Source organism: Mirounga angustirostris, unplaced genomic scaffold (assembly GCF_029215605.1).
Source record: "Mirounga angustirostris isolate CCGP_5_RB_7025 unplaced genomic scaffold, mMirAng1.0.hap1 SCAF_15, whole genome shotgun sequence".
NCBI classification, from domain to species: Eukaryota; Metazoa; Chordata; class Mammalia; order Carnivora; family Phocidae; genus Mirounga; species Mirounga angustirostris.
The window spans coordinates 91,311,904-91,324,169 of NW_026991723.1; the positions used below are offsets into that span (position 1 = coordinate 91,311,904).

The 12,266-nt window shown below is 66.8% G+C and overlaps 1 protein-coding gene across 3 annotated transcripts in view; it reads left to right on the forward strand.

The window, feature by feature from the left end:
* The window catches only part of RXRA (retinoid X receptor alpha), a 99,225-nt gene that overhangs the window by 65,642 nt on the left and 21,317 nt on the right, over positions 1 to 12,266 (forward strand). For all 3 annotated transcript variants that reach the window (XM_064579606.1, XM_064579604.1, XM_064579605.1), the window contains exons 2-4: positions 5,022 to 5,287; positions 10,553 to 10,703; positions 10,911 to 11,090. In XM_064579606.1, the coding sequence (XP_064435676.1) occupies positions 5,022 to 5,287; positions 10,553 to 10,703; positions 10,911 to 11,090 (597 nt within the window). The remainder of the gene's footprint in view (positions 1 to 5,021; positions 5,288 to 10,552; positions 10,704 to 10,910; positions 11,091 to 12,266) is intronic.

Here is a 12,266-nt window from a genome sequence, read left to right on the forward strand (position 1 = left end):
GTCTCAGCCCACCCTTTGCAGGGTGGAGAGCAGGTACAGGGCCCAGGGGCCACCACGGTAGCCTCTTGCCTTGGGTGCATTCAGTTTACAGAAGAGGAGACAGGCCAGGTGGTTCTGGGCCCATTGGCCCCTGGGGCAGGCAGGAGTCTGCTCTTACAGGGCTGGCACCTCCCCCTGTGCCTGCCCAGCCCCAGCTCCTGAAGGCCTCTCACCCTGTGGGGCCAGTGGAAGCTTCCTGTCTCCCCCTCCTTCTGTTCCAGCCACCCTCAGCTTCCCCCAGACCCAGACGCGCCGTGGTCCCCACCACAGTCTCTACCAGGCGGCCACTTCTCCCCCAGCGGCGGCGGCAGGGGAAGCAGTCCTTCTGGAAGGTGGGGGCTGAAAGTGGGTGTCCCAGGAAGCTCCTGAGGCCTGCCAGCTCCTTGACATGGGGTTTCGGTTCCGGGGGGGGTCCCCAGGCAGGGGCACAGAATTGCAGGGGTGTGGGGAGCTTGTGCTCAGAACCTAGTCTTGTTCTTACGGGGTTCTTCCTTACCCTTTGTGCTCCTCTTCCTCCTGGGCACCTCCTCTCCTACCCCTGTGCAGTCCTTCTGGCCCCCCTTGAAGCTTCTAGCCTACGCCAGCCCATGGGACCCCTCCCCACGCTCCTTCACTTGGACCTCCCTTCCCTCCCCACCTCTGAGCTTCCTGCTTGGCTGGCCCAGTGTCCTCTTCTTTCCCACTGGACGTGTGGCCCCAGCCTGTGGCCTGCTTGGACCCTGCCCCAGTTGGTCCTGCAAAGTAGGGCCTTGGAGGAGCCCTGAGCTGCCCAGGAGGGGGTGGAGTCTGGGGGTGCACCCCCACCCCACCGCAGTTGGGCTGGCATTTCCTGCCACCTGCCCCTGTCTGCCATGTGGGGACCGGAAAGGAGTTGGTGGGGGTTTCCCAGCTTCCTGCTATGGGGTCCCTCCAAAACCCCATTCCAGAGGGAGCCCATGTAGCTCAGGAATTTTGGAGAGCGGTGGAGAGAGTCCCTCTCTCAAAGGGACCTCAGGGGCCACCTGCTCAGCCATTCCTGAGTGGTGGATGTAGTTTCTGCTTGTATGCAGTGGCGACAGGGAGCTTACCACCCCAAGAAGCAGCCCCTGCATTAGGAGTGCATTCTTTACTTTAAACTTCACCAAATGTAGCTCTTCACCCTCAGGCTCTGGGGCTCAGGGAGGTGCTGGGCTGAGATCCCAGGGCAACCCATCTCTGCTCCGTGGCTGATGCTGGCCTCCAGGTATTGGCATTTTAGAGGCAGTTTTGTGGCCTGAAGTGCTTTTTGTGCCAAAGAGAGATCTGTCCACCACTTCTTCCATGTAGTCTTCCTGGACTGAATCTGGCAGTTCTTCCAGGTCTCTTTGCCCGTGCTGGGGCTGCTGGGCCTCCCCTCTGGACAGGGGCCTGTCTCTGCTTCGAGGTCCCTGTGAGCTCCTGGGCCACGGCCTCCTTCCCAGGTCTCACTGATGGCTCGGAGTCCCAAAGGGGTGTGTGCGTGTGCGTCCATGTACGTGTTCACGCATGTGTGTGTGCGTGTGTTTGCATGCATGTGCATGCGTGTGCGCGTGTGTGCGTTCATGTGTGCATGCACTACGTAAGGGACGTGGGGTGCTGGAGTGCTGAGGGTGTGAGGTTCCCCATTCGGGCTTTGTCCCCTCCCTCGCAAGCCCCTCTGCACCCCTTGGGCGGGGAGCCTGCCGTCCTGCAGCCCCGCCCGGCCAGCGCCCGCCCCCCCCCCCCCCCCCCAGCAAGGATCAGATAAGTGTGTGGTGACCAGCCCGTGACAAGGCCCCAGCAAGTCCAAAGTATGACTTTAAAAAGAATAAGGCCTGATCACTGCCTCTGCTTATCAGTGGGTGGGGGCAGATAAATGGCTTGGCAACAGCAAGCATGCACGTGGGGGGGGGGCAGGGCCTCTGCAGGCGGAGGATGTTGGGCTTTTTTTTGCCTTTTCTTTCTAATGTTCCCTTCCTGGCCAGAGTGTCTCTCTCCAGAAGACTCCAGAAAACACACCCAGCCCATTGTCACCCAGGCTCCGGGAAAGTGTCTGCTGTAGATGTTCTGGGTAAACAGGAAGCACCCAGAGCGGGGGCCTGGGGACAGCAGGGGTCCCAAGGAGGCACGCACTGGGGGGGGATGTGTGGCCCCCCCCTCCGGATTCAGCAGCCCCAGGGGCTCACACCAGTTTGGAGTAGTCGCTGGACACTTGAACGCGCGCTCCTCGGCCAGGTGGGGGTGGGTGCTCCGTCCCTGTTGTCGCCCCTTCCTCCTGGTTCTCACACTCGGGCTGGGTGCAGGCAGTGCCTTGGGGGGCTGGGAGCTTTGGGGTGCAGCCTGGCAGCTGGCAGTCAAACAGACCTCCTCCCTCCCTCCCTCCCTCCCTCCCTCCTTCCTTCCGGCCAAGCTTTCTCCTGCCTCTCCCTCCCCTTCCTGGGGGGAGCAGCAAACACACAAGCAAGCGGCGGCCCAGGGCCCCCGTGGAGTGGAGTGGAGCGGAGCGCAGTGGGCACCGGCCCCTGCAGATGTGAGCCGTGGCGGCAGCCGGGGGGCCCCTCCCAGCAGCTGTGGCTGCCGACTGCACCTGCCCCTTGAGGCGAGCAGCCCCTGAGAAGCCTGCAGTGCCCTGCTCTGATTCAGGGCCCCCTGGGCCCCCAGGACTACCTGGGCAGGGCTGGAGTCTAGGAGCGCCTTCTTGGCTTGGCCCTGGCTTCCTGGTCTCCTTCCCATTTCTGGGAAGAAAGGTGCGTGGGGGTGCAGGGACACCCTCCCCAGCCTGGGAGCCCCGGATGCCCCTGACTGTCGCCAGCCCCCCTCCCCCCCCCCGCCCGTCTCTGTGCTCTCCTGCAGAGGGTCCGCTGAAGCTTTCTCGCACAGTCCATCTTGCTGCCCCTTCGCTTCCACCCCGAAGTTGGAGAGGCGCTTCTCTGACCGCGTGGAGGGGGCAGCCCTGGTCCAGGCTGTGGCTGGCTCCTGCGCATCCGAAAGCCCAGGCTTGGGCAGGGGTGAAGCCGGCGCCAGGCCCTCGTCCAGGGCTGGCTGTGGGCCGGAGAGTCAGGCCACGATGGGTCCCTGCTTGCCTGGTGCAGGGCAGCTGCGGATTTCTGCGCTCATGCCTTTGGGCGAGTCTCACACCGGCGCTCTGTGCCTCAGTCTCCCTGTCTGTCTCCGATGAGTGGACAGGTCCATAGGAATTCCGTGGACCAAGGGCCTGCAGCCGGGCCTGGGTCTGCTGTGCTCGGACACCTCCCCCTGCCTGTCCTCTCTTGTCAGCCCTGCTGCTCCCCCCAGGCTTCCTGGGGAAGTTAAGGGGCTACGGACCTCTGGGCACATGGTGTTCAGGGCACTTCATGACTAACAGGGCGGATCTGCAGTACTTACCCTTGCCAACAGGCGCTGCTACCCTCCAGTGTTGCTGGAATTCCTCTAGGGTTCATTTCCAAGTTCAGTGAAATGGTTGATCCCCAATTTTGTGAATGGCTAGTTTCAGATGAATCGGATGAGGCTGCTTGCCAGTGGAGTTAGGGTGCAGGCAGGCTCAGCCACCCCTGGCTGGACTGTGGGCTTCTGGGCTGACTTCCTGCGCCCCTGGTCCCACAGAGTGGGGAGAAGGAGGAAGTGCCCAGTGGGCCGGGGGCTGCGAGAGCGAAGTGGGTAAAAGCTCCCAGGGGAGGGCATCTGGCAGGGTGGCAGAGCCTCCTGTGTTCTCGCCAGGACCACCCCACCCTCCGGGCTGGCCACCCCCAGCATCTCCAGGGACATGTTCCTAAATCCCTGGATCAGGGTTTTCGCCAGAGTCACGTGTGCTGAGTCCTGACTGGGCCGCTTGAGTGGTGTCCCCCGCGTGATGGTGTCTGTTCCCCGAGACTCACGGGGGCCTTCTGAACACAGCCGTTCCAAGGTTCAGGGAGGCAAGTGGTCCCGGGGCCTCGAGGGGTGCAGCTGGGGTGGGCCCCCTGATCTGGGGTGTCTGCGGTCGGAGGCCAGTCCCCTGTGGGAGAGAGCAGTTTGCAGATGGGAAGGCTGAGGCCCAAGGAGGGGCCCGGGGCATTCCACCCAGTGGGGGTGGCGCTCTGCGGCCTCTGGGCCCCTCTAGTTCCCGCTGGTGTGTTCCACCCGCCGAGGGCAGTGGATTCACCACCACCTGAGAGCCTTCCTCCTCGGGAGGCTTCTTCCTGCTGAGCCCTCAGGGTGGGGTGGGGAGGCCTCATTAGCTCTTGTTGGGGCTTTGAAATCCCTGAGATGAAAGCCTGTGTGTGGGAGGTCCCGGCCTCTCCCCACAGCCTCTATGGGCTGGCACGCACCCCGGCCCTGTCCACGAGGCCCACTCGGAAGCGGGCATCTCTCTGGGGTCTCACAGGTTGGAGGGCTGTGGCCACCGGGCGCCTGAGCAGTCTTGGGCAGGGTGGTCTGTTGGGTTGAGGCCACAGAACTCAGAGAGAGGGTCAGCCTCCTGGTGGCAGACGTGCTGTGCCCCGGGCAGCTGTAGGAACACAGGGCCTCGGTTCCCCGGGGCAGGAAGAGTACTGGACACGTAGCTCTCAGCTCTGTGCCCGAGTCTACCCCGAGGACATGGTGGGCACTCGGAAAACATCAACCGCGTGGTTTTTACTGTTACTCCCACGCCTTTACCCCCGCCCCTTGAGCACACGGGCAGAGGGACTGGCAGCTCGTGGTGAGCAGGCATTCCAGGTGGACAGGCGGCTGTCTGGCCTCCCTGCCTGGACGGGCATCGGAGAGCCTGCTGTCAGCCTGCTGGTCCTGCACCTGCCTCCTCCGGCCCAGCCTGAGCCCCACTGCTGGGCCGGTGGGTGTCGGGGGTGCCATCTGGGAGGGGGCACTCCCTGCGCTCTGGCCTCATGTTGGTGGGACTTTGTGGCATGAGCCATTAGGATCACCGTGGGGGCGCCGGGGCCTGGCCTCGCTGTGGTCTCCGTGCCCTGGGGGAGCAGGCCGGGCAGTGTGGGTTCCTGACTGCCCTCCTCTGGGTTCTTGTCTTGCAGACTTCTCCACCCAGGTGAACTCCTCGTCCCTCAACTCCCCCACGGGGCGTGGCGCCATGGCTGCCCCCTCGCTGCACCCCTCTCTGGGGCCTGGCATCGGCTCCTCGCTCGGCTCTCCTGGACAGCTGCACTCGCCCATCAGCACCCTGAGCTCCCCCATCAATGGCATGGGCCCACCCTTCTCGGTCATCAGCTCCCCCATGGGCCCCCACTCCATGTCAGTGCCCACCACGCCGACCCTGGGCTTTGGCACCAGCAGCCCCCAGGTAAGTGCAGAGGTGGGGCCCCTCCTGTGGACCCTGGGGGGCAGGTGCCGTCATTTCCAACCTTTATCTCTGGGAACCAGAGCCTCAGAGAGGCGGCTTAAGCCTGAGTTTGAGGCCAACTCTGGTTGACTCCCCAGCCCTGGACTCTCAGGGGTTATCAGCCAAGTTCCCTGCAGCTGGTCATCTACCCCACTGGGGCCCCTCCTGTCTGGGGGCTCTCCGCTCCTGTGGCCTGGCTGTGTAAGGGGGGGGCTCTGTGTTTCTCAGGTTTAAACCCACCTCCCTGGAGCCCCTGCCCCTTCTTGGCCCTTCCCTCCTGGCCTCTGCTCAGCCCATGCCAGGTGGTTTCAGATCCCAGGGGGAATGTGTCCAGGCTCTGTGCAGATGCACCCTCCTCAGGCCGGGTGGTCTCTTCCACAGTCCTGTGTTTGGAAGAGTCTGGCTTTCGGGGTTGTCTCTGAATCGGGAAGCAACTGGTGCCTGGCAGGGCCTGGCTTGGTCCAGTTCTTGCGGTGGGGATCCTGGAGGCTCAGTCCACCTTCTCCTGGGCGCCTCTTGTCCACACCCCTGCAGAGTTGTCCTGGGCTCTTCCAGAGATCCCTACGTTGTGAAGGGGCCCCAGGGCCCAGCTGGGTCTCCCCTCTCCCAGCTCCGTGTGGTTCCCGGTGGATTTCTTGCTGGGTGGCCAGGAGACCTGCCTGAATCCTAGCAGGCCTTTCCTCTCTCTGGGGTTGTCCTTCCTGAAATTGGCAGGGCTCCGTTACTGGTCCGAGTCCAAGTCTGGGTTCAGCCATTCTTTCCCCGGTGGATGAGGCCCCCCGGATGGAGACCTTTGGGGCACCATCTCCGCAGAGCCTCAGGATAGCCTGCTGGGGAGAGACTTGAAGTGCAGGCGTCCCTGCCCAGAGCCACACATCTAATTGTGTCAGCCACGTCCCATGGGCTCCCAAGCCCCCTGCTGCCACGCCACCTGTGGGGCAGCCCTCCCTGCTCCTGGCGCAGGAGGACTGGGGTACCACTGAGCTGGAGCCAGCCCGCTGGCCGTCTGGCTGGGCCCTTAGAGCTGGCCTTGGTGGAGGATCTTGCTGGCTTTTCCAGAGTGACCTTGTCAGCCTTTGGTGGCTGGGGCCTCGGGCATCAGTGCAGAGCTCCCGTGTCCCCGTCATGTCATCTGGGCCCCAGAGGAGGCAGGGGGCCTGAGGTGCTGGCATGGGGTAGACTCGGCTGCCTTCCTGGGCCTGGCCAGGTTATTTTTAGCATAGCCACCCCACCCCCATTCTTGCTGGCAGCACTGTGCCATGCAGGGCGCGAGAGGGCACCTGAAGACTGAGCCCGCACCTGCCTCCTGGGGACTGTGACAGAGGCAGGCACCTGTCGACCCTCAGGCCCACTAGGCTCCGTACTGGTCTTGGGCCTGCCACCTGTCCCTGACACCCTGAGGGCTCGTGCATAGCAGGAGCCTGGGCGTGGCAGTGACACTCCTTAAACCTCGGGGGCGCCTGCCCCTTGGTACCGGTCACCCATCTGGGGGCAGGGGCGGGGCGGTACTGGGGAGTGAGGGGTTTTCGGGACCATGTCTGTCCTGTTTTCTGTCATTTTCTGCACACAGCCTGGTTCCTGGCACTTAGTGGGTGCTGGTTGAACCCAGGTTGTGTGTGAAAAGGGGCCCCAGGCCCCTTGAAGCTGGTGAGGAGGTCAGGGCAAAAGTTGGGCCTGGCGGGGAGCAAACCCGGTGTGTCCCAGATGGTCATTACTGTCCTGTGGTCGGCCGCCCGTCTATGTGTCCATCAGTCAGTTGGGCCACAGTGAGTTTTGCCACAGTTTGAGCCCACCTCCTTCCGCCCCTCTGCCCCGTGCTCGGCCTCTCCTCTGGCTGCCCTTCCCGGGTAGGCCTCAGTCTCCCCTGAATGCTGCCACCACCCCTACGCCCCCATAGCTCCTTCCTGGAGTGAGTGCAGCTTCTGAGCTTCAGCAGCTTGTCTTGGAAACCTGGGGTTCCCCATATTCACGGGAGTGTGGGTGGAGTTCAAAGGGGGGCATGCCCCACCCCCTGCCCCAAAACCACAACCGCGAAGTCATGGTTGCCGGAACAAGTGAGGTTCTCCGACTTCTACTGTTGTTGGGGAAGGCCTGGTGCTCTGCCGAGCGCTGCCTGCTCGAACCCCCCACACAGCCAGGGAGCGCTGTCAACACCTGAGTCCACCCCACTTGACCCTGCCCAGAAGTGGTTGCCTGGGGGTCTGGGCTGGGCCAAGTGCGCAAACGGCCCCATGTCTTTTCCTGATCTGGGGGCTCCGTCTGCACTGGGCCCAGGGGCATCCCCAGCTTGTCCCAGAGCCTGCTCGCCACACCTGGCCTGCCGTGAGTAGCACAGCATCCAGGCCTCCCCAGCCCAGCAAAGCTTCCCTGGTGCGGGATGCGCTCAGGCCAGTGGGGTGGCCGGCGCTGCCTACTCTTTTTTGGGGGTCCTGCGGCTATGAGGCCTCGGGGACAGGGCATCCAGGTGAAGCGAGTGCACGTCACAGGGTTTGCCCCTGCCTCGATGGCAGTGTGAGGCTGGCGAGGCTGAGGACCTGCTCTTGCGTGTGGCCAGCCTGAGTCTTCAACGCCAGTTCTGGCCGTGGGTGATGGAGGGGGCCTGCTGTGGGCTCAGGAGGAAGGGCGTGGTGGGTGCGGAAGAGAGGGGCCTCGTGAGGCGGCAGGAGGCCCTGGCGGGGCATCGAAGAGGCAGGTGGCTATTTTAGTAAGTGCCGTAGGCTCCAGCGGGAACTGAGATGAATGCCAAGGATATGAAAGGGGAAACGGGACCAGGCCTCCACCCTGGCCCCACCGCGTGGCCGTCAGGCTCCAGCGAGGGGCTGCTGGTGCTGGGGGTCTCCCCAGAGTGGAGTGGGGTGGGGTACAGGAGGAGAGCAGTCCCCCACAGGTGGGGGGCTGCAGAGCCTGCTGGGGAAGGGTATGTGCAAGGCAGAACGAGGCCCCAGGAGTCGCTCCATGCTCTGTTCTGGGAGCTGTGGACCCAGCCCAAGGCCCATCAGCTCAGAACTGGGGAGGGGGAAGAGCGACCCCTGACCCTAGCAGCCTTGCCCTGGTGGGTGGCCCCAGGCCTGCAGTGAGTGGGGTTCCCAGCCCAGTCTTTGTCTCCCCGCACGTGCAGGGTGTCCTAGGGCTCCCCAGCGTGACTACTCTGCTCATGGGAAGCCTGGGCCCGGGAGAGCAGCACTGACCGTCCATCCTGCCTGTGGCTCCTTCCCCTGTGGGGCCCCGGCCAGCCCTCCTCACTGCTGTGGCCCTGCCTCAGTTTACCTAGAGCAGGCAGCAGTCCCAAGGGCCTGCACACATACGGGAGGCGGGAGGGCAGGTGGCCCGCTAGCTGCCCAGCATGATGTGGGCAAGCATGAAAGAGGAAATACCCAGGTTCCTCTCCCTGGTGCTTCCAAGTGGATCCAGCCACGTGGAGTCGTGGCCAGACTCCCACAGTATGGGGACAGGCCTCCTGCTCCCGTGTCTTGGGTGGCTCCCCGCAGTTGAGCCTGTGGGGACCCGCCCCCGCCCCCAGCTGCACCCCTCTGGTGCCCTTTTCCAACAGTCCTTCGGCTTCCCCACGTGCACAGGGCGGCTCGGCGGCCCCTCTGCCTGGGACCAACTGGGGGCGCCTCCTCCTGGAGGCCTAGCCCTGGCGCAGCGCCTCCGCCCCATTGTCCTGATGGCAGCCCTCGGTCCTGCACACGGCCCCGGGGACCTCCAGCGCAGAGTGACTGAGTAATTTCCCCGAAGTCACACAGTGAATGGACGAGGTGTGATCCGGAGGCCCTGCCACTGCCCTGCTGTCGTCCCCACCCGGCCCACAAGCTCTGCAGCACTGTCTCTGAGCACCCGGCTGGGCACCCAGTGAACCGTGTCTGATGGATGGGGTCACCGAGTGGCTCTGGGCAAGCTGGCCTCTTGGGGCCTCGATTTCCCCTTCTGCAGCGTGCATGGAGCCCCTCGGAGCTCACCGCCTGCTACTCAGAGCCCCGAGCTTAACATGCTGCTCCGCCAGTCCCCTGACCCTCCTGAGCCTCCGCATCTGTACCTGGGAAACGGGGAGGGGCGCGCACACGGAGCCAAGCCCGGGCGCGGGAGCACTTAGCCGCCCGTGCCCCTTCTCCGTTCCCTGTGTCCCCCCGGGGGTGCTGCTGGTGCCTCGGGGACGGGGTGCAGCGGGCGCACGGGGGTGAAGTGTCCTCACAGCCACACGGCCCACCTGGGTGGAGGAGGGACCGAGGACGGGCCGGGGCGCCCAGAGGCCAGCCTGCGAGGAGGCTTTGGGTGGTTTCTGCTTCGTGTGCTTTGAGCACCGAGTTCTTCCTGCCCCGTGAGAAAACCGGCGGGGGGTGGGGGCCGTGGGGAAGGAAGGAGGCGAGGTTCCCGCTGGCAGGAGGGGCCCGGGGCTACCAGGGGGCAGCGTGGCGCCTGCCGGCCTTCCCCGGGGACGTCCGCACCACCCGGTTTCCGCCTCTCTCAGGGGTTTGCAGAAGTGGGGGTGCGGGGGGCCGCGCGGCCGGGTCCCGGCGCCCGTGCACTCGGGGCGGCCTGCGGGTTGCCGCGGGAAGCACCTCTGGGCCCCGGCGCTGACAGGAGCGCGGGGCTGGACGCAGCAGAACCAAAACTGCTGTGTCACCGCGGCGCGCAGCTGTTGCCAGGGCGACTGGTGAGTTTCCCACGCCTGCTCCCGGGCAGCGGCCGGGCTGCGGGCGGGGCGGGGCGGCGCGGCGAGCGGAGGGGCTGCGGGCCATGCCCTGCGCGCCGGGCCCACGTGACCCGAGGGCCCCGCCCCGCCCCCGAGGCCCCGGCGGGGGGCGGCGTGGCCCCCACTCCCTTTCCTTGCTGCGGCCGGGCCTCCGTGCCCGTCTGTGGCGTGGGGATCCCCAAAGTGCCTGCCTCCCGGGGGGGCGCCGGCTCACGCGGTCCTGTCCGGGGCATGCTCAGTCATGGGCGGCCGTTCTTACTTAGCCCAGCGAGGGCAGGGGGTGCGAGCAGGGCCTGGGGGGCCTCCCCTGACTCCCCTGAGGCCGGGGCTCGGCCATGGGAGGCAGAGCAGCCTCCAGCAGCTGGGCCCTGCCCCTCCTGAGCTGTGTGGCCTGTGGCGGGCAGGGCCCCTCCGTGGGCCTCGGTTTCCCGCTCTGGACGGTGGGGGTACGTCGGCACCTTCCTCACCATGGGGCCGGCGCGGGGGGGACGGTGGCGCGTGCCCCCTGGACACCCCCGGCGTTCCCTCCTCAGCTCAGCTCACCCATGAACCCCGTCAGCAGCAGCGAGGACATCAAGCCCCCGCTGGGCCTCAATGGTGTCCTCAAAGTCCCGGCCCACCCCTCCGGGAACATGGCGTCCTTCACCAAGCACATCTGTGCCATCTGCGGGGACCGCTCGTCAGGTAGGCCGCCGGGCCCGGGGCCCCGCAGGCAGGGAACCCCGCAGGCAGGGAACCCCGCAGGCAGGGAACCCCGCAGGCAGGGAACCCCGCAGGCAGGGAACCCCGCAGGCAGGGAGCAGGGCTGCGGGGGGGCGGGGCGGGGGGCGGGGCGGGGGGCGGGGGCGGGGCGGGGGCGGGGCGGCGCGCCCACCGGCCCCCTCCCCGCAGGCAAGCACTACGGGGTGTACAGCTGCGAGGGCTGCAAGGGCTTCTTCAAGCGCACGGTGCGCAAGGACCTGACCTACACCTGCCGGGACAACAAGGACTGCCTGATCGACAAACGCCAGCGCAATCGCTGCCAGTACTGCCGCTACCAGAAGTGCCTGGCCATGGGCATGAAGCGGGAAGGTGGGTGCCCGCGGGGGGCGCGGGGCGCGGGGGCCGGCCCCCCGTGTCCCGCCTGCCCCGGCGCCCGCTCCCTGCAGAGCCCCTGCTGCCAGGCCCCGGGATCACAGAGGGGCCTGCCAGAAGTGCCTGGCCATGGGCATGAAGCGGGAAGGTGGGTGCCCGCGGGGGGCGCGGGGCGCGGGGGCCGGCCCCCCGTGTCCCGCCTGCCCCGGCGCCCGCTCCCTGCAGAGCCCCTGCTGCCAGGCCCCGGGATCACAGAGGGGCCTGCCAGAAGTGCCTGGCCATGGGCATGAAGCGGGAAGGTGGGTGCCCGCGGGGGGCGCGGGGCGCGGGGGCCGGCCCCCCGTGTCCCGCCTGCCCCGGCGCCCGCTCCCTGCAGAGCCCCTGCTGCCAGGCCCCGGGATCACAGAGGGGCCTGCCAGAAGTGCCTGGCCATGGGCATGAAGCGGGAAGGTGGGTGCCCGCGGGGGGCGCGGGGCGCGGGGGCCGGCCCCCCGTGTCCCGCCTGCCCCGGCGCCCGCTCCCTGCAGAGCCCCTGCTGCCAGGCCCCGGGATCACAGAGGGGCCTGCCAGAAGTGCCTGGCCATGGGCATGAAGCGGGAAGGTGGGTGCCCGCGGGGGGCGCGGGGCGCGGGGGCCGGCCCCCCGTGTCCCGCCTGCCCCGGCGCCCGCTCCCTGCAGAGCCCCTGCTGCCAGGCCCCGGGATCACAGAGGGGCCTGCCAGAAGTGCCTGGCCATGGGCATGAAGCGGGAAGGTGGGTGCCCGCGGGGGGCGCGGGGCGCGGGGGCCGGCCCCCCGTGTCCCGCCTGCCCCGGCGCCCGCTCCCTGCAGAGCCCCTGCTGCCAGGCCCCGGGATCACAGAGGGGCCTGCGAGCGTCCTCCCAGCCCTTTGGAAAGGGCGGGCCCGCATTGCTCACAGCCCCCGCCTCAAGGTCCTGGCGGCCCAGAGCATGGCCCCCGGGGCCCGGGCGAGGGCGGAAGCACAGTGAGGGCAGAGGCTGGAGGTGAGGGACGGGCAGGAGGCGCCCAGGGGCCGTGTTCCGGCTGTCTGGAGGGGGGCTGGTCGAGGAGGCCAGGGCAGGGCAGCACTGGAGAGGGCGCGGAGTGGAGCAGGGAGCTCCCAAGGCCATGCGGGTGGCCCCGGGGTCACCCTGAGCCTTGCCTCCTCCTGCCCA